The 23,920-nt window shown below is 39.0% G+C and overlaps 1 protein-coding gene across 2 annotated transcripts in view; it reads right to left on the reverse strand.

Moving 5' to 3' along the window:
- The window catches only part of cmip (c-Maf inducing protein), a 37,475-nt gene that overhangs the window by 11,248 nt on the left and 2,307 nt on the right, over nucleotides 1–23,920 (reverse strand). The window contains exons 1-7 of one of the 2 annotated variants that reach the window (XM_008412546.2): nucleotides 9,364–11,482; nucleotides 9,072–9,197; nucleotides 4,949–4,999; nucleotides 3,999–4,160; nucleotides 3,116–3,157; nucleotides 2,863–2,925; nucleotides 2,691–2,771 (exon numbers count right to left, since the gene is read on the reverse strand). In XM_008412546.2, the coding sequence (XP_008410768.1) occupies nucleotides 2,691–2,771; nucleotides 2,863–2,925; nucleotides 3,116–3,157; nucleotides 3,999–4,160; nucleotides 4,949–4,999; nucleotides 9,072–9,185 (513 nt within the window). In that variant the 5' untranslated portion in view covers nucleotides 9,186–9,197; nucleotides 9,364–11,482. Of the gene's footprint in view, nucleotides 1–2,690; nucleotides 2,772–2,862; nucleotides 2,926–3,115; nucleotides 3,158–3,998; nucleotides 4,161–4,948; nucleotides 5,000–9,071; nucleotides 9,198–9,363; nucleotides 11,483–23,920 lie in introns of those variants that run through there. The other variant, XM_008412545.2, reaches the window with a different exon arrangement.

The following is a 23,920-nucleotide window of genomic DNA, read 5'->3' on the forward strand; positions in this document are numbered from 1 at the left end:
ATTATGAGAATAAAGTCGTTAAATTATGAAGATAAAGTCGTTAGATTATGAGAATAAAGTCGTTAGATTATGAGAATAAAGTCGTTAAATTATGAAGATAAAGTCATTAAATTATGAGAATAAGGTCGTACAGGAATAATGTTGAAATAATATGACAAAGTCAAAATATTGCGAGAATAAAGGTATTAACAATAAAGTCAAAATATTTCAAAAATACAGTCATAAAATTAAGAAAATAAAGTCAAAACTGTGAGAATAAACATATGAAAATAGTCAAAATAACTAAATAAAGTTATATTACAAAGAATAAAAATCACAAAAGTACGAGAATAAAGTCACAACATTATGAGAATAAAACCATAAAAAAAGTTGAAATAACATAATAATAAAGTCAGAAAATTATGAGAATAGTCATATTTTTTCAAGAATATAGTCACAATATTTTATGAATAAAGTTGTAATATTATGACTTTCATAACTTATATTTCATTTAAAAACTTAGTCATATGAAAAAGTTTGGGCACCCCTATTAATCTTATTTATTTTTATCTCTAAATATTTGGGTGTTTGCAACAGCTCTTTCGGTTTAATACAACCAATAACTGATGGACGCAGTAATATTTCAGTACTGAAATGAGGTTTATTGGACTTAAAAAAAAGGTGCAGTACGCATTAACACAAAATTTGACAGGTGCAAAAGTATGGGCACCTCAACAGAAAAGGAACATTAATATTTAGTAGATCCTGCTTTTCAAAAATAACAGCGTCTAGTTGCTTCCTGTAGCTTTTAATGAGTTCCTGGATCCTGGATGAAGGTATTTTTGACCATTCCTCTTTACAAAACAATTCCAGGTCAGTTCAGTTTGATGGTCGTCGAGCACGGACAGCCTGCTTCAAATCATCCCACAGATGTTGAATGATATTCAGGTCTGGGGACTGGATGGCCATCCAGAACATTGTAATTGTTCCTCTGCATGAATGCCTGAGTAGATTTGGAGCGGTGCTTTGGATCACTGTCTTGCTGAAATATCCATCCCCGGTGTAACTTCCACTTTGTAACAGATTCTTGAACATTATTCTAAAGAATCTGTTGATATTGAGTGGAATCCATGCGACCTTCAACTTTAACAAGACTCCCAGTGCCGGCACTGGCCACACAGCCCCACAGCATGATGGAACTTCCACCAAACTTGACAGTGGGTAGCAAGTGTTTTTCTTTGAATAATGTGTTTTTTGCCTCCATGCATAATGGCTCTTTTTATGACCAAACAACTCCATCTTTGTTTCATCAGTACACAGGACCTTATTCCAAAATGAAGCTGACTTCACAAACAGAGCCTCAAGCGGCTCCGTTTGTGGCGTGCTTGCAGAAACGGCTTCTTTTGCATCACTCTCCCAAACAGCTTCTCCTTGTGCAAAGTGCGCTGAATTGTTGAACGATGCACAGTGACGCCATCTGCAGCAAGATGATGCTGCAGGTCTTTGGAGGTGGTCTGTGGGTTGTCCTCGACGGTTCTCACCATTCTTCTTCTCTGCCTCTGTGATATTTTTCTTGGCCTGCCACTTCTGGGCTTAACAAGAACCGTCCCAGTGGTCTTCCATTTCCTTACTATGCTCCTCACAGTGGAAACTGGTTAAATCTCTGAGACAACTTTTTGTATCTTTCCCCTAAACAACTATGCTGAACAATCTTTGTTTTCAGATCATTTGAGTTGTTTTGAGGTGCCCATGATGCCGCTCTTCATAGGAGATTCAAACAGGAGAACAACTTGGATTTGGCCACATTAAATACCTTTTCTCATGATTGGCTACACCTGGCTATGGAGATCAAAGCTTAATGAGGTTACCAAACCAATTTTGTGCTTCAGTAAGTCAGTGAAAAGTAGTTAGGAGTATTCAAATAAGGACACTCAAATTTTTGCACCTGTCAAATTTTGTTTTGATGCATATTTTCTGTTAGTCCAATAAACCTCATTTCAATACTGAAATATTACTGTGTCCGTCAGTTATTGGTTGTATCAAACTGAAATAGCTGTTGCAAACACCCAAATATTTAGAAATAAAAATTATTAAGATTAATATGGATGCCCAAACTTTTTCATATGACTGTAAAACAAAAATTGTAGTGAAAATTTTAAGATTAAATCATGGGATTCTGGGTGCTGTGGTGGCGCAGGGGCAAAGCATGACCCACGTATTGAGGCCTTGATCCTCTGGTTGCAGGTTCGATTCCCAGCCTGGTTACATTTGCCGCATGTCTTTCCCCTCTCGCATTACCCCCACTTCCTGTCGAACTACTTTCAAATAAAGGCCACTAGAGCCAACAAAACCTTAAAAAAATAAATAAAAAATTATGGGATTCTTTTTTTTTTTTTAACTTTTCTTTCTCATCTTTGCTCCAATTATCTGAGGACCCCACACAGCTCCCTCGCGTCCACTCAGGGGGCCGCGGCCCCTACATTGTGAAACACTGGGATAAAGCGTCAGGGAGCTTCTAATGGAAACAAGCCGGCTACCAGTCTGCCATCCCATAAAGGAACTGGGCAGGGTGGAACCACGCCGGGACAGGAAGTGGTTTTCACTGCTGAGAATCTGCAGCTGATAAAAGGTTTCCAGGTTTCCAGGTTCACTGATTTAAAACAAAACAAAAAAAAAATCCTGAATTTTAGGGCCTTTTCATGGTTTCTCACCATGTTGTGTTTGAGGATTCTCTGGACCACAGGCGTGAAAACTTCGATCACAACCATGGAGCGCGGCCGCTCCCGACAATGCTGCAACACGCAGGACAAGAAAGACGTTTTTTAAAATCCTGAATCTGCAGAGTTCAACAGCTGAGCGAAGCGCTGCTGCTGCTCATCTCACCTTACAGAAGAACTCGCACAGGTCGGGCGGCGGGTGGTTGTTTTCCAAAAGCGGAGCGATTGCCTGCAAAAGAGCATAGGCAGATAAATATTTCCATATGCTATCTGCTATTTACCTGGGCAGGGCGCCAGGCCGCAGGATCAGGTGAGCTGCACAAACAACACGGGCGCTCAGAAACACTGCAGGGGTCGATATCCAGGGGGTCAAAGGGCAAAATGGCGGGAAGCTGGAGAGGCTTCACCTGGAAACTCACCACGATGATGTTCTCGTGATCCTGAGCGCTCAGGTTCGAGTTCTGCAGACAGGAAGAAACGAAAACTGTCAACACAGGAAACTACTGGAGCTAAGCTAACAAAACTGGAGAATTTCATCAAAATTTATTAAGATAAAAATTCAAAATTAGTTTATTGTTGATTTTTTTGTTTACCTGCTCAATAATAAACTTTTTATTTTTATTTTTATTAAATCCGTGTATCAGTAAAGAACAAAAACATGAAAACTCTTCAGATAATTTCCAAATTGTTTGTGTCATCAATTGTTTCCCGTTTTATTGCCCAAACTTTTTACGGTTCTTATCTTGTCGTTAGCGGCCAAACAAAATCATGCCAGGGGCCACAAATGGCCCTCAGGCCACACTTTGGACACCTTCGGCTTATTACACTTGAAATAAGACAAAACTAACTTAGAAATAACTTTTCAGCAACATAAAGTAGCTCATTTTCAGTCAATCATTTCTTAATATTAATGGGCAAATATTTCACTTATAACATGAAAAAATGTTTTGTTATAACTGAAATAATCTGACAGTGGATCTAGTACTTTTTCATCAATATTAAGGAATTTTTAAGTTACTTGTAAATTAGTTTTGTCTTATTTCAAATGTAATAATATATTTGCACAAGAAACTGGACAAATTTTGTGTTTTTGCAGTGCAGCCAACCAGAGGAATTAGTTGTTGTGTAAAAAAAGACCAGAGGACGAAGAAACAAAGATTGAAAACAGAAAAGGATCTGCATCCAAACCGCAGCTCCTGTTCTAAAATCTATGCACAAATATTTAAGCCCATGCTAAAAGAAGCGACAGAGCAGCAAACTGCACTCAGCGAATGCCTGAGTGTGCAGGAGGGAGAGACGTGCCTCTGCCAGCAGGGTGGAGATGATGTGCAGCGGGGCCTGGTGGATGGATTCGTCCTGCAGCGGGGAGGTCAGAGCCATGTCCACCAGCGCTCGGATCTCCTTCAGCACCACGTCCCAGCGGCTCGGGTTGTTCAGGACTTTACGGTATTTGTAGATCTTTTTCTGCAGGAGAAATATCCAATCAGAGGAAAGGAAGAGCTGCTGTATGGAAAGACCTGCCTGGAGGTTTCCAAGCCCTGTGGAGGTCGTATGAAGTTCTTCTTTGTAATTCTTTGATTTTAGTCCAGCTTTAAATGGAAATGTTCTGAATTTTCTTGTTGGTTAAATATGGAAGAGGATTGGGGCCATTAAAAAAGAAAGAAAAAAAAGAATTATTTCTGACAATTCTGGCTTTTTTCCTCAGAATTCAGAGAAAAATTCAGAATTCAAAGAAAAATAATTAAATTTCTCAGGAAAAAACCTTGAAAATTCTGATGAAAAACTTTGAATTCTGAGAAAAAGAAGAATTCTGACTGTTGATCTCAGAAGATTAAAGTCATAACTGTGAGATTAAAGTAATTTTTTGCAGGGGTCCCTAATCCTCTTCCACAAAACAAACAAATTTTCTGACTGTTGAACTGTTATTTTTACAGATTTAACTTGAAAAACCATCAGAAAAGTTGGAGAACCATTGATCAAAACTACTCAAAATGTGTAAATCAAAAAGAAAAGCAGGATTGCATCCAATATTTGATTTATTTCCCTCATGTTTGGACCTCTGGACACACTTGGATTATAAATTCGCAGCACAGGAAGCGACGGTGTCGGCTTCAGGTGTCGGCGGGTTCTACAGGTCAGATCGGTGACAAGCTGAGCAACAGCAGCAGAACCTTTTCCTGAATGAGTCTGCGAGTGAGGAGCTCTGTAACCAAACTGATGAATTAATAGTTAAAGACGAACAGAAAGCTCACCTTCCACTGCAGGGAGTGAAACCACTGGTCCCTCAGGTAGCTGTTGGCAGCCTGCAGCGACACGGAGACAAAGAGGTCCAAATAAACAAAAACCTTTAGATTCACATGGAAATGACTAAAACTGATGGTCTTCATCAACCTCATTTGTTCTTTTTCTACACTCTTGTTCATTGTTTTGGTTTGAGGCGTTACTGTTTGGCGTTTGCTCTTCCTCTTTTTATCACTTTTTGCACATTGGCTATGATGCGTAACCGTGGCAGCAAGTTATTTATCCTTTCTTGTCTATTTGGAGCAGCTGATCAGGGTGTCCAAAGCTCATATAATGCCTGAACTTTGACCCCAAATTCCAGAGAAGCTGAAAAGGAGCAGAGAGAGAAGGAGGAGGAAGTCCAAACTATCTCTTCCAAAGGTCTTATCCCCTACTCCAACATCTCTCTGTCCAGCTTTAAATGGAAACTTAAAGGGTTTTTTCAGCTCAAACTCAAAAACTTTTTAAGATCATAATAAATTTAAGACCTATAATAAAGACGGAAATGGACAACGCACTGCAAAAAGAAAACCTTACCAAGTATTTTTGGTCCAGTTTCTACTGCAAATATGTTGGATACAATCTCCTAGAAATATGAGATTGTTTTATAATAATTCCTTAATATTGATTAAATATATGCAAGTTCCACTGGCAGATTATTTATAACGTGGCAAAAATGTCTGACATGAAATAATCTGCCAGTGGAACTAATCATTTTTCATCAACATTGACCAATTAGGTAACACTTTATTTGAAGGGGTGTGCATAAGACTGACACGACACTGTCATAAACATGACATAACACCTGTCATGAACATGAAGGAATCTTTATGAATGACTTCTTTATGCCAACTTTGCATTAAATTATCATAATTTACAAAATCATGCAAAGTTGACATTTTTAATGGACTTTTAATGCAACTTTGCATTAAAAGTATCATTATTTACCGAATGACACTTCATGACAACTGGCATAAACATTAATAAAGACTCCTTTATGTTCATGACAGATGTTATGTCATGTTTATGACGGCGTCATGTCAGTCTTATTCACACCCCTTCAAATAAAGTGTTACTAGGAATTATTATAAAACAAGCTCTAAAATCTCTCTGAAATGTTATTTGTAAGTTAATGCTCTCAAAATAAGACAAAACTAACATTCACTAAAAACTAGACCAACAATACTTGGTAAGATTTTGTGTTTTTACAGTGTGGATTTATATACTATACATCTAAGCCTGTTGAAATAAGTTAGTAATCAATAAATAGCATGATGAATTAAACTAAGTTTGACCATTTCCATTTCGATGATCCTTTTTGAAAGCTTTGTTTCAGAGACTTTGTAATTATTTTATTTGTGGTTTTGGTTGTGTGTGGTTTTCATTTTCTCTCTGGATTGTCGTGTTTCATGTTGGATATTTAAAATGTCTTCCACTTCAGGGTGAACTTGTATTAATACGCCATTGTTTAATGCATTACTTCGAAACAACGTGTGATTGTTTATCGCAATAACTACTGAGACAATTTGTCTCCAAGCAAAATTAGTTTTTGTGACAAGTCTAGATAAAGTATTGTTGAGATGAAAGCATACAAATGGCCTAGTCAAACTCCATAACTAAAAGCAGTTGAGAATCTGTGGGAAGAACTGAAAGCTGCTGCTCGCTGCTCTCCATCCGATCAGATCAGATCATCTTCAGCTGTTTTGCATAACTTTCAGTTTCAGCTGTTTATCTTCCAGCTGAAACCGCGATGAACTTTGTTCTGCAAAGTATTCACTCAAAAGGGGTTGAATACATAATGCACCCAAAAAACGGAACAAAAGCTCTACTTGGCAGATAAAATCCAAACCAAAGACATCAGAGTCCGTAGCGTCATGTGAACAAATAAGAATGCAAGACAAAGACACGAGGTTTCCTGTGTGAAACAAAGCTGCAGCATCCACAGCAGACCTGGATCAACCTGCAGCGAGACATAAATCTGCCCGTTTAACGACGATCCTCCGAGCTTCACCTCTGACCGAGACACGCCTGCTTCGACCAGCCAGTGTTTACACAGCCGGCGGGGCCGTAAATAACTCATTAGCGTCTCTAAATCACACTCGTCTTCGACGCCGCGGAAAGCGGAACTGTTGCTGCGACGCAATGGAGGAGTCATTTCACCCGTTTCCTGCGCGTTTTGCACTCCTCAACACAAACAGAGTCATGTTTGGTGACTTCAAGCCGACTGACTGCTGTCAAAAAAAGAAAAAGAAAAAAAGACAGGAGCAGCAAGGGCGCGGTGTGTGTTTAGAGAAAGAAATGGTCCGTGTTATGGACGGCCGAGCGGGAACAGTGTGTCCAGCGCCGTGTGAGAGCTGCTGCTGAGTTCAGGGGAAGAAAACCGTGTCAGGACAATGAAACGCTTCTAGGAATGATGATTCAAAATACCACAAACAGCTAAAGACAATCTCAAAAAACAAAAAACAGGAACAGAAAACGACTCAGCAGAAAGACCAGAAAGTAGAGTTGAACGATACGGCTGAAAAAATGTCTCAGGGTGCTGCTGAATACTTGGCAAATTCAATATTTATTTACCATGTTTTTGTTTTAAATATCTGAAATATTGCCAGCCTGGTTTTTACTTCATTGTTTGTTGTATTTTTAATTTTTAAGCAGTGGCTTAAACTGCTGCTGCTGTAAGTTACTCCAGTTGTTGCTAGGTAACCAAAGAGTGAGTGAGCTGAAGCCACCAACCTAGCTAGCTTAGCTCGCCGCGAGAGGTTGAGTAGCTACAGTGTTTCCTCTGCCTACAACTCCCATAATGCTGTGCAGTTCTGGAGTTCAGTGAATATTCTATAGACTGAATATATATCTGCTGATATTGATCTCATATTATTATTGATTTATTGTCCAGACCTACTGGAAAGACAATTACCATGAATAGAAGCGGGGAACATAAATGGCTACAGATAAAAACAAAGACGTTACAGTCATTCCAGTCATCTGGTGTCAAGCATCTCTGTGGTCAATCAACCCTGCTGTCTTTAAGGCTGCCATGAATCTCTGAGGTCGTCCAACACCTTGTCGAAGTCACCAAGTGTCTCCCTCAGTGGGTTTTGTTTTTAGTTTTTGAGGTCGTGTGTATGAGACTTTGCCAGATCTCTCCAAGATCATAACCAATTATCAACAAGTCGTATGAAAACAGAGAGGAGAAATGCTAATGTCAGCCCAGCAGCTCTTCAGGACACTGGTAAACATAAAAATCAGTGGTGGAATTAAATGTTTTATTGAGGTAATTCCAGGGTTTGTAATAAATTAATCGCATTTTAATTGAAAACCATGTGATCGACAAAATAAGCAACATTCTCAGTTCAAAACCCTTTTTACTGCCAAGTTATTAAATACATTTAAATCAAATTTAATGTGTTTATTCCTGTCCCTGATTAAAATGTCTCCAGAAGGAGCAGGATGAGAGTTTAATGTTATTAAATTACAGGTTTTAGATAGCTTGCTAGCTCACGGTCTTTGACAACGACAACAGAAATCTGACAAAACTACATTTTTGTTTATATTTAGTAAAGAGGGACGTTTTGCTCAGTATCCTCAGGGTTTTCAAGTCCTTTTTAAAAATCTAGCAACATAACTAGCTAGATAGATTTAAAAAATGTCACTATTCTGTATAGTTTTTATGATTTATTATCCATTTTCCATTTCTGCCTACATGTATATTATTATTAATGGTGATTATTAATTATTTCTTTTTTTATATCATTTAAATTTGATTTTTTTTTCCATAGATTTGTTCACAGAGGCATGTTGGGCCACTGTAGATAGAAAAAAAGGAGTAAAAACTTTCTGAGTTTGCAAATTTGACACAGATAAGTAATACTTTATCCAGATCTTTGTGCTTATCACTGCTGATTCTGCAGACATTAGCGTCATTGCATGATTTAGCCTGCAAATGTTTTCACATTTTTGTACTCATTTATCTGTAATGTGATTAATCAGGAGTTTTTATGGATGTTTTCGATGTTACTTTTTGCTACAGAGGTAGCTGACGTCAGGTTCTGCAGGTTCAAACACCCGATTTCCATCCTCCTGGTGTGTGTGAATCACCTGCAGCAGGATGGTGCCTCCAGGGATGCTGAGCTGGATGCAGTACTTGGGAGCGTTGTCCCAGGAGAGGAGCTGCAGGTCCTCTATGGAGCTGTAGGACAAAGTCGTCTCCATGTAACCGGTGGGCTGCAGGCAGAAAGAAGACAACAGCGTCAGCCTGCATGTTGTTTACAGTACAAGATGTCTGCTGGAGCAGAGCCAGAGCAGAAACAAGGCTTTTGTTTTTCCTGCCAGTCAGCTGGAAAGACAAAAAGAAACATCTCCTAACCCGAGCCGCCCTGAGCAAACTAACCTGCAGGTACTTTAGTCGGCGTAATCAGCCAGTGATGCTGTGTTCACATGCAGAAACCAGGTGGAAAAACCAACTGAACTGAGGGGGAGCGGGAAGCGACGATCCCAGGCCGTCCCAAAGATTACAGAAACACTGACAAATTACCACAAGTTTCCGGACGCAAGAGAAATATGTGTGCTTGCGTTTGTGAACCAGGCAGATAAAAATATCAAGAGCAAGTCAAAACCACAAGGAAACCAAGCTCTCCCTCCTAAAACCATGGGAGGAGTTTCACAGAAATGGTTAAGGCAGCTCTATTATAAGAGCCATAAATGATTCACCGCTGATTCTGCAGACATTAGCGTCACTGCATGATTTAGCTTGCAATTATTGTTGATGGAAGATTAACACAAAAAGCCAGAGCAGACGTCATCTGCAGAAGCTTTAGCTGCTGCTCTGCTCTTTAACTGTTTGTTATTCTTTTACTTTTCTTTTTTCTTTTGCTGCCCAGGAGTTCACAGAGCGGGCTAGTATTTACGATCCCAAAGGAGGAACGACACAAAGACGCGCTGAAAACGACAGCAGACGAAGCGATCGGGTTTTTAAGGAGTGCTGATGTGAGAGAGCTGCTTAACTGTAAATTACATCTGACCAAGTTCCCATAAAACGAGTTATAAAGGGAAGCAGAAGATAGTTTAGTGGTGAGATGAGCAGAGAGGAGAACATTTTCTGTAGTGGATCTAATGTCAAGACTCAGAGTGAAACTGGGAGAAACTTTCTGGTCTGATTATGGTAAATCCTGCCTTTTCTGGGGAGAAGAAACAACTAGTGAGGCTTAAAAATATTAAAAATATTCTTGAACAGTGAGTGAAAAGCAGTCAGATTTCTGTAGACAAGGGACATGAAAATCATTCCAGATTTAAAACAAAGGAAGGTCTGCCAAACTGTCTAAATCCTTTATGGAAATGAAACAGAGAGTAAAAATGGATTTGGGTCACAGTGTGAATGTAGCCTCAGCTGCCCGGGTTTTTCTTAAATAATAAAAAATATTTAAAAAATTATTAGAAACGTATACAGCTCCCCATTTTTCAGTATTCAGAATTGATTCAGACTTCCCAGGACTGAGAATTATGATTCTTTATTGAACTGATGTCTTTCCGCACTTCTAAACCGTTTACGTTTAAAAAGCAGAAGTGGAGCCTCCTGCACAACCAACAAGAATGCAGCAAATGGTTTCTGAACCAACAAACTACTTGTTTTTTTTCCAGCAGCCATTGTACATCGCATACAACAGTGAAAGAAAACAAGTAATACTTGTAACCATATAGCTTGAAATTTGCCATTTTCAAGCTATATGGAGCAATGATGAAGACAAACGATGATGGCGATTATCATCGTTAGCACAATTAGCATCTCCATCCATTTTCATATCAGGCTGCAATGTGAACGTAGCCTTCTTGAGGGCCAAACTTGGCCCCCGGGCCGCACTTTGGACACCCCTGACCAAAGCCGTCCAGCTGGATTGGGTTCTCTCTCCTTCTTTCATGTTTTTCTCGCAGAAACTCTCCTCGGCCGCTGCATGAAAGCGGCTCGGCGACTCCAGCGGACAGGTGCTCCTCTTCTTTAATTGCATCCATCTCTCGCTCTATAGAGCAAACAGCTCCCTCCTCCTCCTCCCTCCGCTGAAGAACAAACACGCTCTTCCTTCATGTGCACGTCCCTCTGCAGCTCATAGATCGCTGGCTGGCTCCACGCGCAGGATTTTCATTACAGACCACGTCCACGGCAAATATTGGTTCAGGGGAGATGTTTCATTTTCTGTGGAAGAGTAAACGCCGGCTGCAGTCTTTCCGTCTGCAGGCCGCCGAACCGGGTTGTGTTTTTGTTTTGTTTTGTTTCTGCGGCGCACGACTCGGTAATGAGATGAAGAGCAGAATATGAAGCGGGAGATAAATGGCACCGCGTCTCTGAAAAGGCAGAGCAGAACGAACAGAAGGGACTTCAATTTTCTGATAACCAGCAGAGGTTGCCATAGATACAACATCCTGTACAAGAGCGAGCGCCGGCCCATCTCCTCTTCCTCCCCTCCTCTTCCTCATAACCGTTTTTCTGCTCCCAGCCCTCGTTTTTCCCCTTACTCTGTCTCTTTTCACTTTGCTTTTCATCATAAAGGAGGGATGAAGGAGCCTCCTGCAACTCTCGGCTCCTTTGCTCTCTGCTGTGTTGCCATAGAAACAAGAGGATGGAGATGTATGTTATGCTTTTCCCCCACCGTGAGAAGCAGACGGAGCAATGATGAAGACAAAAAAAAAAAAACAATAAAAGGAAGAGAGGACATAAGGCAGATGTTCTGGGAAATGTTTGGTCACATGAAGCATCATTTTAACAATTCATCCGACATAAAAACGGCAACAGAAATGGTCCTAAAACACCACATCCCCAAAATAAACTGGAGTTTTTTCCCGTCAAACTCAGTGCTTTCTGGAAACAGAAGCCTGTAAGTTGGAACAAAAAAACCCAAGCAGACCACAACCCGGCCATCAGCCAACCGTGTGCTTCGCTTCTGCCAACTTCATGACTCTTTTTGGTTGTTTTTGAAACCAGTTTTTGCCAGTCTGGTGTCCAGAATGGTGAATTGCTTCCAATTTTCCCCAAATTTCAGTTTAATTTATGCTAAATTCCAGAATATTTTCCATCCAACGTGGGCAAATTTGACCAGCTTTGTGCCTCATTTTACGTCCAATTTCAGCCTCATTTGTGTCTCAATTTGAGTTCATTCTTGCCCATTTCTTTTTGAATTATTTCGGCCAATCTGGGTTTTCCTCTCTGCTGTGCAGATTTTGGCTGACTTTGTGTTGTACTCCATACAGATTAGCATTACATTTAAATACACTTTGCATTTAATCCTGGTCCATTTGGCATCTCACTTAGGCCTGTCATGATAACAAGTTTTGCTGGACAATAAATTGTCATAGAAGGTATTCAGAAAAATGATAGTGTGGTTTTGAGACAATGCCAGAAAATGGTCTCAAAGATCAATAGACTTTAAATTCTAACGGATATTTAACACTAAACCTGGAAAACATTTTAAATATCCGCAACAAATAACAGAAACGACAAATAAAATTAATTATGAGGTCTCTAAATCAAATTATTCTTCAAAAAATATATCCAGTTGAGCCCAAAGCAACTTTAACCCTCGCTTTGGCACATTTATGCTTCCGTTTTTAGGCAAAAATAAGAACTGAAAACTAAAACCTTCTGCACAACTCAGCACTCTTTCTGCGATCATCATCTCCCTGATTATATGAGCAACATTTGCTGAGTTGCAGGAAAACTTGGATTTTCCCCCCACTCCTCTCTGGATGACTCATGAGGAAACACTCGAGCACCAGAGAAGAAAGAGAAACCAAAGCGGAGTGGGAAGAGGAGGAGAGCAGCAGCTGACCGAGGAGAAACCCATCAGGTGTTCAGCTCGCCACTGGAAAGGTCAAGTAGCCATTTTGCAGGTCAGCTGACCAAACCAAACACACCTGGAACAACAAAGCCACCAGGGGTATTAATGACCTGCCAGGTCTTTTTATTTCAAAGCCACTTTAGTCGCAGTTTCACTAATAATTCTTGTTCTCAAACAGAAGGTGATTGCTGCCAGACTTCGTCCGACCGCATGCAAAGCTGCGGCTCTCGAAGCGACGGAGTCACTTCCTTCCAGCCATCGGCGGCTCCAACTTCTCCATCTGCTGCATAGAGGCGTAGATCGCCGTTTGGCATGACGACGCAGCTGTGAGGCTTGACGTCTGCAGCTGCGTGGGCGGACACAGCTGCAGATTTCTGTGAAGAAACGACTCCGAGAAAGTTTCAGCGTCACTCGAGACAGGAAGTAAGAACGTAATCAAGAACTGAAGCTGCTGCAGGGACAGGACGATGCATACAGGAACGCCACTTCGCACTTCCTGCAGGAGAGCAGCAGCAGTTTCTGCTCAATGTTTTCCTCCAGTTATCAGTATAAACATTTGATGTGCAACATCCAGGAAATATTCAGGGTCTTCTGAGAAACATAAGAATTTCGCCCCGTGCCCATACTTCCGCGTGGTTTTCTCGATGATGTATCAAGTTTCTTTGGCTGCAAATGAAGCTACTAGCTTCACGTTGAATAAATAAAGAATAAACGAACACAGATGCAAACAAGAATGTGAGCCTGGTTTCCAATGGCGGGCACACTTCCTCTAATCCACTAATAGCAGAGCTGAAGTTTCATATAACACTTCAGCTAACTTTTAAAACGCCTAGCGCACTCAGCTTCCCCCAAATAATTTTTCCAGATAAATTCTAAAGCACTAAACTTGTAATAAACTTGGCTGTTTTATAAATGTCACATAGTTAAACGTTTATATTGAGGCTCTTATTTTGAGGTGGATTTAAACTGTTTACTCAGCAGCTCCACTTCTTCTCCATTTTCGTTTCTCAACTTTACTTAAAGCATGAAACATCCTGGAACAAAATAAAATAGGAAAAATAAAAAAAATATAAACAAAGGGCATCAAAAAAGATGTAAATTAGGTCAAAATCAAACTGGTGCTTGACGGTTGTAGCCTTTCAAGCGCAGATATAATTTCATTTGAAGTTAGCGCTTTAGCATTAGCTTCCTCTAAATATGTTTAAGCTCAGCTAACGCTTTAGCTTTAGTGGATCTAGTGTTTGTGATTACAGCTTTAGGATTAGCCTAGCTAACTTTAGCTAGCGGTGCCTACCGCTGCTGGTTGCTATGGCAATTCCCTCCTTTTCTGAAAAATGAAGGAGAAGACCACAATACTCAGAAACGGAGATAAGCATTTAGCCCTTAAACAAACAGTTACTGTGATAAAAACTACAGGCCAAATTGAAGAAGTAAAGTTATTGAACTGTGTCGGAGCCATCTGCCAGACATGCACATCTATTTTAACGCATCTACAGTGTTTTATATAGATAATGTGGCAAGTTAAAGAGAATAAGAGTTCCTGTAGCTGTAAATGCTTCTGTATTTCCTCTGCACTTCACTGAAAACTAGCAAGTCCTGAAACAGCAGGAGAACTTTTTTAGAATATATATTTTTTATTTTTACAAAACAAATAAAATCTAAGAATAAAAGATTTTCAACACAACACTAATTATTTCCTTTTGTTTGTGTTTGAACCTCAAACATGCCGCAGCCTCACTAATTAAACTAGGCACTGAGAAATCTCCTGCTCTTGTTGCTAAATGTAAACAAATAATATTTTTCTAGCCCAAAAACAAAAAGACTGAACCAACAAAATGTTCCTTTTATACAAAAATACTAAAATCTTCCATATTAACCATATTATTAAGCAGTTAAAGAGAATAAATGACAGGTAACTTATTTTCAATTTTCTGTGAATGTTTTCAACTCTAAGAGCAACAAACTAAAAAAACAGATGAAGCTGAAGAACAGAGCCAATAATAAGATGTTATTACAGGTAAAGAAAGCACAAACACCTTGTTTACTACGAATTAAAATCACATAAACATAAGAAAACATTAACTGAATGCGGCATTTGTGACCAATATGATTGGTTACCTCTAATTTGCATCTTATCCAAATTTTAAGTCAATAACTACATTAAAATAATTCAGTTAATATGAAAACAAAGAATGCCAATATGAATTTCCTTTAAAAAAAAAAAAAAAGAAAAAAGATGGGAAACACTTTGAAAAATGAGAACGCAGTAGGTCCACAGACGAAAAAGTAAAAATAAAATTACGAGAATAGAGTCAGAAAATTACCAGTATAATATTCCCATCATATTATGAGAATATAGTCATCATATTACCATGATAAAGCTGTAATATTATGACTTTATTCTCATTATAAAGACATTTACGCAGCACTGGGAGAGAATAAATTACGATTTTTTTGCACTCAGATACTAAAAGTAAACAAAAAACATATTTAAAGGCTAAAAAAGTAGATTTTGAATAATATGCTCCCTTTAAAGGATTAGTACATTAAAAATGACCTAGTCCAGTGGATAAGAGGCAAATTGCAGTCGAGTAAATATATATTTTGGATTTTTTTTGCATTTTGCTGCTCCAAATCTTTCTGATTAACAGTCAGTTCCCAGAAAGACTCTTTTGTTCCTTTTGTTTATCTCCATGTGCCGAACAGAGGCGGACGAATCTCTGCCTGGTCACACACATGATGTCAGCTGAATCAGTTTCCCAAAATCTTCGTCATGTTTACAAACACGGGTCGTGATGAGAGCGAAGCACGTGTTGAAAACAGACTATTACAGCATTATTCAGCCATTACTGAGAGTTCAGCAGCTCACTAATAACTGAATGTGCTTATTTTATCGCCTGCGATGAAGAGCAAACAAACAAAAAACACGAGCAACCGACGGAGGAGCTCCCAACGGACCCGACTTTCCCGGACGGAGAACTGGAAAGAACTCCCAGCAGCTCCAAACTCTGATCCAAATATAACGTTATCTAAACAAAACCGTAAATCAGACCCAAGGAGCGCGCAGACACTGAGCACGTGCAAGGCTGCCGCAAGGCAGGAGGGTTACTGTGGAAAAGCAGCAGAGCTGTGAGGGGTCAGAGGTCGATGCAAGACTCCAGAGGCTGTCTTTGGATAAATGGGACCCTGAGAGAGCCGCTCTTTCTACACAATCGCAAACGTGAGCTACTGAATGAAACCTGAAACGGTTTAAAGTGACGGTTAGGATTTAAGTGTACGGTCTATGTAAATCATTCTTAGATAATGGGATTTCAGTCTGCTCTGTTTAACTCAACGTTTGAACTCACATGTGAAAATGGCTACAAACAGATGTGCAATTGTACTACCGTACATCTTTGAAAAGCAGAAGTGGAGCCTCCTGCACAACCAACAAGAATGCAGCAAGTGGTTTCTGAATGAAAGGTCAACAACAAAACACTTGTTTTATCCAGCGGCCGTTGTACAGTGGCGATACTTGTAACCCTGTATTTTGAAATTTGCTATTTTTAATAGTGCTTAGCATCATTAGTACAATTAGCATCTCCATCTATTTTCTAGATTGTGATTATTCTTGGCTTCTCAAAGTCTTCCAACAGGCTGATAAAACTGTTTAAATCTTTTATGCCCAACGAAACAGAGGGAATTTTTTTAATTAGTTAGAGCAACTTTCTGCACTCCAGCTAGCCTTCCTGTTATCTGCTAAATCCCTCTGGTGCTGCTCTGTGGAGTTCTGCCACAAATGTTGCTCTGAAAAACCCAACAGTTGTGATACTATGGCTGAACATTGCAGATGATACAAATTATGAATCTCGCATCGACAAAGTGTTGGAAAGTCAAACCAACTGGACAGATACACCGTGTTGTTATCATCCTGCAGAATTTGCATGTTTGGTCATTGAAATATGACATCCAGCCAAATATTGCAGTTGCTTGATGCTGATTGTGGTTCGTTTGTGGTTAGTAGATCTACACATAAACAAGTAGTTTGTTTTCTCCCTTTTAAACACCAAAACGTATCAAATGAAGGAGATTTTTAGCAGAGAGCTAAATATGTTTACGCACCATGATTCCATTTTAAGGAAACGCATCTACTGTGTTTTTTATTCAAGACTGCATGTTTTACACATTGCTCAAAATTTTAAAAACAAAAGATATTAAACTTGCCCTCTTGTTTTCTGTAGATTTTGTGTTTGTCTGCAGATACATGCCACTCTGCATTTAAAAATATGAATTAGTTAGGGCATCTTTTCTTGTTTGCTTCTCTTTTAAGGTTGAAATCAGGAGCCATAATAAAACCGGTACATCGTAAGCCAATTACAAATTACACAAATAAATAGGCCTGTTGCAATAAGCAATTAATTAGATTAAAACAAGCTAAATAATTTACATTTGCATGATTTACTCTTTTGTCTCTTTTTTTTGAAGAACAATTTTGTTTAAAGACTTCATAACTGACTTTGTTGTTGCGAATAAACAGTTTCAGTTGTTTTGTTTGTTTACTTTGGATATTTTAAATGTATTCAAGTTCCATTGTTAAATGTTTGTTAGAAATTAAAGTTTATAGATCTTTGAGAATGCTTTCTTGCATTTTTATGCCATTACTATTGTATTACTTGAAAATGTTCTCAAAACCGAAATATTATTGTTTATTGCAAAAACTTCTGGGACAATTTATTGTCCAGCAAAATTTGCTATAATTATAGCAAGAATCACCATTATAACTCTGTGAAAGATGAAGTGTCATGTTGGTATTGGGGGCCCTAAATTAAAACCTGCTTAGGGCCTCAAAAAGGTTTTGTCCGGCCCTGTCGAGTTTGAAACTCTTTTCCCAACACTTCACCCTCTCATTCCCAGCTCCACTCCTCCCTCCCTTCTCTGGATTAATGAGCTCCTCAGAACCACTTGACCTCTGACCCCTTTCTCAGACGTTAGAGTCTGATACCACAATCTGTTCAGTTCTTCGCATCGTTTCCCCAGAACGACGAAGCAACAACTTCTGCTTTCAGATAATTTCTCATCTTCCACTTTTAATGCTCGGCGGACATGGCGAGCCGAGGACAACAGCAGCGGCGGCGTGAAACAAAGGCATGCAAACGATCAGGAAAAACGGGCGGCGGCGTGACATCATGGAGCATGCAAAGAGGATTACATGGAATGCAGATTTTAGATGTAGCAGGACAGAAAGTTAAACAACTCCAGAGGTGCGGGCCTTTTTATGATGTTTTCCATCATTCCAGAGAAGCAGAGCAATGGGAACGTCTCCCATCGCTCTGCACCACAGACGCATTTCTCAAACAGTGAAGGAAGGACGAGGAGAGAATTAGAGACGTTAAAAAGAAGAAAATTTCCACCAAAACCCTCAGGAACTTTTAGAAAAAAAAGTTTAAAGTTTCTGAGTGTGAAAAGTCAGACATGATAGATAAAATTCAAATATTTTTAGATTAATTTAGGACATTTTCAAGAACAATCTGGGAAGTTTGAGTTTGAAAAGTCAAAGATTTGATAGAAAAAAAATTCAGAATTTTTTTAATGAATCTAAGAAATTTTCTAGAAAAAAATGGGATGTTTCTGTGTTTCCAAAGTCAAAAAATGAAAATTAGCTTAAAAAACTTTGAGACAAAAAGTATCTGCTTTAAGAAGTCAGAAAATTTCCAAAAGTGAATCTAAACTTTTGAAGCTCCAAGATTTTTTCCTAGAAAATTTCTGAGATCAGTCTGAAAATCTTTTGCAGAAATGTACTCCCTTTTTCCATATTCGTCATAGTACAACGTAGTAGGAAAGTGTGTCTGGAGAAGCTTACGGGACGGTTCTCTTCATTTTTTAAAACACGAGCCGATCATCTGATTTGAACTTTCAACTCTCCTTCCTCCTAGAAATCCATCATTAACAGAAGCAAACAGAAATGTGAAGGTTTATCTGTGCAGGTCAAGGCTCAGGGTGTGAACTCATTATTGTCATTAAAGTCATTACAGCTGTATCTGTGCAGGGAGAAAAAAAAAACACAACTTTTATCTTTTTTTCCAGAAGTCTGATAAGATTATGAGGTATGATTCTCAGCAGAGCTTCCTGCCTTTGTGCAGCCTGGAACCAATCAGACTGATGTTTAGGTCTCGTTCAGAGATTGCTGAGATTAGGATTAAGGCCAAACTTCAAGTTGAGGCTGAATGACGCATTAAACAACCACATGAGGAAGCCTGGCTGAATACTCTGTATGTGCAGACAGCTGAGCTGTAACTCATAAGTGGCAGGCCGAGTTTTTTTCTGACCCATTTCTCTGAACACAAAAACCTCAAAATATAAAGAGGCAACAAAAAGTGACCTCTAAAATTAATTTAAATCTGAAATCTTTGCAGGGCACAAATGCAGCAACAAACACTGAATCCAGACGGCATTTACTGAAACAAAGACTTTGAAGAGCATCTGTTGGCTTTATTTTTTAATAGCACATCCTGTTTGCATTTTAGGTGTTTTACATCTTGATTCTGCAAAGCTTCACTTAATTACCTAAGAGTTCAAGCAATTAGCATTTTTGCTTTAAGAAGGAAGAAGCGGCTTAGTAATGAAAAAAGAAATCTAAGCTATAATAATGCTGAGTCATTCGTTGCTATGGCGATTTGGGAGCCCAGAGCAACAACCGTTTCACAAGCCAAGCAAATAAGAAATTAAGTCTTAAACAAGCAGCCATGTAAAGTCGTATCAAATGAATATTTCTACCATAAGTGGCACAATCTTCTAGTGGCGACACGCGTAAATTTAGACGCTTCTACGTCATTTCATGTTAAAGAGAGCCTTTAGTTCCAGTTTGGAAAGAACAATTTAAATCTGGAATATAATGGGAGTGAATGAGAGCCTGGGTGTGAGGTTTCTGCACTCTGGGCTGATCTGACACAAAACTTTAAGTTCTGCCACAGTGAGAGACACGCTGGGTGAAAGTAGACAGAAATACCTACGTTTTCATGTATAAACTGTACCTGTGGAAATGAAACTGTGTGCAACTTAAGTCAAATGAATCCTGAATATTTCACAGGGTCGGAATCTAGAGTGCGTGACATCATCACTCTGAACATTTGGCGGGAAAATCTTAAAGAAATTAAACTTAAACTGATTGTGTAAAACCTGAAATGTATCAAAATGTCAGTTCAGTTAAAGACCAATTAGATGTGATGCTTCTGTTGAAAAAAAAAAAAAAGTCCCACTGTACTGTTGCAATTATTGCTAATTCTTACAAATATAAATCCCAACAAGCAGAACTAATTAAAAGTTTCCCCATTCTACAGACCTGACATTTTTTGCTGACATAACAGGAACTAAAACCATAAAATATAACTTTTTGTACTACAGCGAAGACGGTCAGTGTGTGTCATGTTCCCAGCATCGACACCAGGTGATAAGGTCCTGCTAAATTTCCAAATCAGATAAAAGTGTTCTGTTTGCCCTCATATTGACTATTGGTTAAAATAATTGAGGCTAAATCAACACAGAAGATCAATCGTAACTGAACTAGTGGAGGCGTCCGCGATGGGAATTGATTTCTGATGCTTCTTTGTGTGTAATCTCTTTAGTTCGACGGCGTATTGGAGAGAGAAAAGTTAAAAAGGAAGAGTACATATTCACCAAAAAAAACTCAGAAATTGTATTTAATCACAGAAATCTTCGTGTATAAAACTTGAAAATATCAGTGTTCTGAAAAGTTTAAAATTTGACAGAAAAAAATAAGAAATTCTGAGATTATTCTCAAATGTTTCAGTAAAAACTTGGAAACTTCCCAGGATGCAACTGTTCCTCACTGCAGCTGACACAAATACGTAATTCGGTTCATTAAAACACACGTAGATGAAGCTGATGTGGCGCAGTGAGATCTAAAGGGAGTGGAACTGGTTTAACGGATCCCATGTGAACGCTGCTGGCTCCGACTCCCTTTTCTCCTCCTAATCATCTCAGTTATTTGCAGAGCGTGGGGATGTGATCGGCCTCCCCTCGCTGGGAGTCGGCTCTCTGAACGGGTCGGCATTGTACTGCAGCCCACACGGGATGCCGAGCAGCACAACGGCTCCAATCAGGAAAGGCACGTTTCGCTCCCTCCCTGAACGCGAGCCCTCTTCCTCATGTTTCAGCCTCTGAGCGGGGCTGGGAATATGTGACGACTCGCAGACACATGATACAGGAATTTCTGGATAAATCACCCGCATGACTCGATTCAAAACAAAAAGAAGGAGCAGCGTCGTCACAGTCTGCGCTTCCTGCCATAAAAACAAAGCAGACTGCGGTTCAGTAAAGGACTTTGGCTGATGGATGTCGCCGCGCAGAAGAGCGCTCGCGTTTTTCTGTTTTGTTAACAAAACATGCAACAGCCAGGAGCATCGCTACCTTACAGAATACCATTCGCTTTAGTCACTCATCTCTGCAGCAGATAATACAGGGTATTTACATTTAATTGTGCAATTGGCATTTTGGGGAAAAAACTGTTTAATGGAAACATGCCAACGTGGTTTTGGATTAAAAAAAAGTTTGGATGGAAACAATGGAAACACTTTTTTGGCATCACACAAGTCACACCATCAACATCCAGATGTTACTACTGGCACAAACCACGAAGAAGACGACAACAGGAAGTAGTTGGAGGATGATGGCGCAGGATCGTTTTAATGGCTTATTTAAAAAATAACTTATAGGAAACCTATACAGAAAACAGGGAATTTATATGCAACTTATAAAGTACCAAGCTGAAACTTTCCAGGTACTTTTTAGTACAAAATAGATAACTATTTTGTGTCATAGATACAAAATATGTATCTATATACATACTTATATTTATATAGATACATATATCTATATACATATAAATAGTTTAATAGTTGTAACTACTTAGTTACAACTGAATAGTTGCAAGTAGTTACAACTATTCAGTTGTAACTACTTAGTTACAACTGAATAACAGTTAGCAGGTTGTCGTGACTGTTTCTTTCATTCCGAAAAAAAAGGGTAACACTTTATTTGAAGGGGTGTGCATAAGACTGACATAACACTGTCATAAACATGACATAACATTTGTCATGAACATAAAGAAGTCTGTATTAATGTTTATGACTGTTGTCATGAAGTGTCATTCAGTAAATAATGACACTTTTAATGCAAAGTTGGCATTTTTAATGGACTTTCAATTCAACATTTAGAGCAACTTTGCATTAAAAGTGACATTTTTTTACCAAATGACACTTCATGACAACTGTCATAAACATTAATACAGACTTCTTTATGTTCATGACAGATGTTATGTCAGTCTTATGCACACCTCTTCAGATAAAGTGTTACCAAAAAACAAAAACGCTAAAAAATTACATGGTGTTGAAATTGAGGTCAAAGATTAAGGAAGTCTTCATTTCAGATGTGCAACAATAAACAGAAGGAACTATTACCCATATAACTGAACAAAAAGCCTTATTTTATATATGAAGAGTAACAAAGCAGGAATAATAAGTCTAGTTCAGGAATACGTGAAAAATAAGTCCTGTTAGAAGTTTGTTATTGTATCTGTAAGCTTAGGAGAAATGATGACTCGGCCTCATTGACTGACTGAAAATATGTTCAACATCCTCATAAAAAAACCAAAAAAAAACATCTATGAAACCATAAATGATTTAGTTTCCTGTTTGTCCGGTAAGATGACGAGGCCTTTCCGGGTTTCTTAGAGTAGTTCGGTCTTTAATTCCACCCCCAACAAGAGGAAGCATCAAACAACGTTAACGACTTATGAGTGCACTGCTAAAAATACGCTTCCCCTAAAGACAGGCCTCGAAACATGAAGCATAAGTACAGAAAATAAAAGCACCTCTGAAGAAGAAACTTAGACGGGTTTCCCCCCCCCCATCAGCTGCATGCATTTCCTGCAGCAACAAAAATATTCTCCATGATGCAGCGGAGCTCTGTGGTGTGACGGGCACACGTCTTAACGAGGTGTATTGATACGAGTGGAAAATGTCAGGGGTGTTGATGACAATGGGGGAGGGAACTAAAAGGGTTTTATTATTCAGCCTAATTACCAACAATTACAAGCGATGACCACACAGAGATGCCCTGGGGTTAATTATTACCCAGAATCAGATCTTACAGGTGTGGGATTAAAGCAGAACGACAGACAACAGAGCAAATATTCAGGCAGGTTCATCTCTCACACCTGAGGGGCTTCTCAGACCCCCCATCTGGTGAACTGCGTTCCCCAAAAGGTCTGTGTTAATAATTCAGGTAATTCTGCAGCTAATTGAGAGCGTTTTAGTCCCGCCTGATAGTCCATTAGGCTCGATTTGATTGGGGACCAAAGTTGCAACTTTTGCTACATTTTCAGCTGCTGCGGTTCGCTTTCACACCGAGTCAAATTAATCCAAACTAACTGAAAAACCTGTTTCCCTCTTCACCTGTAGGGGCGCTGCACCAAGAAACACTGAAGGAAACTACACCAAAAACTCAGAAGAAGACATGAACACAACTTTCTTCTTCACTAAACATAGACAAGAAGATGTTATCGAACACAGGATCTCTCTTTTGTCTTTGGTTAGAGACCACAAGCAATTTATGCAGCTCGCCGTTTACCCAGAATGCCCTGCGCTGTTTTCTGCTTTTAGAGCGGTCTGCTTTACATTCACATTTGCATTCAAAATGCACCAGAGTTCACTTCAATTGAACCAAAACCTATGTTTTTAGATCGGCCTATGACAATGACAAACTATACTGAACAATAAATTGTCCAGGCAGTTGTTGCGATAAAAACTAATATTGTTTGGAGACCATATTCAAGTAAAACAATGTAATGGCATAATAATACAAAACACATTCTCAAAGATGAATGAATTTTAAATTTCAATCAAAATTTGACACTGGAACTGGAAGACATTTTAAATATCTAAAATAAACAAACAGCATAAACAACAAGTAAAATGAATTATCAAGTCTCGGTAAACAAAATTGTTGAGACCAAAACACAATACTGGAGATTTTAGTCATCCAGTTTCTGGTAGAAAGAAAGAAATGACCAATCACGCTGATGGAAATTATTGAGCTCGTTAAGATTTCACTTTTTGCGTCTTT

The sequence above is a fragment of the Poecilia reticulata genome, linkage group LG6, assembly GCF_000633615.1.
Source record: "Poecilia reticulata strain Guanapo linkage group LG6, Guppy_female_1.0+MT, whole genome shotgun sequence".
Taxonomy (NCBI): Eukaryota; Metazoa; Chordata; class Actinopteri; order Cyprinodontiformes; family Poeciliidae; genus Poecilia; species Poecilia reticulata.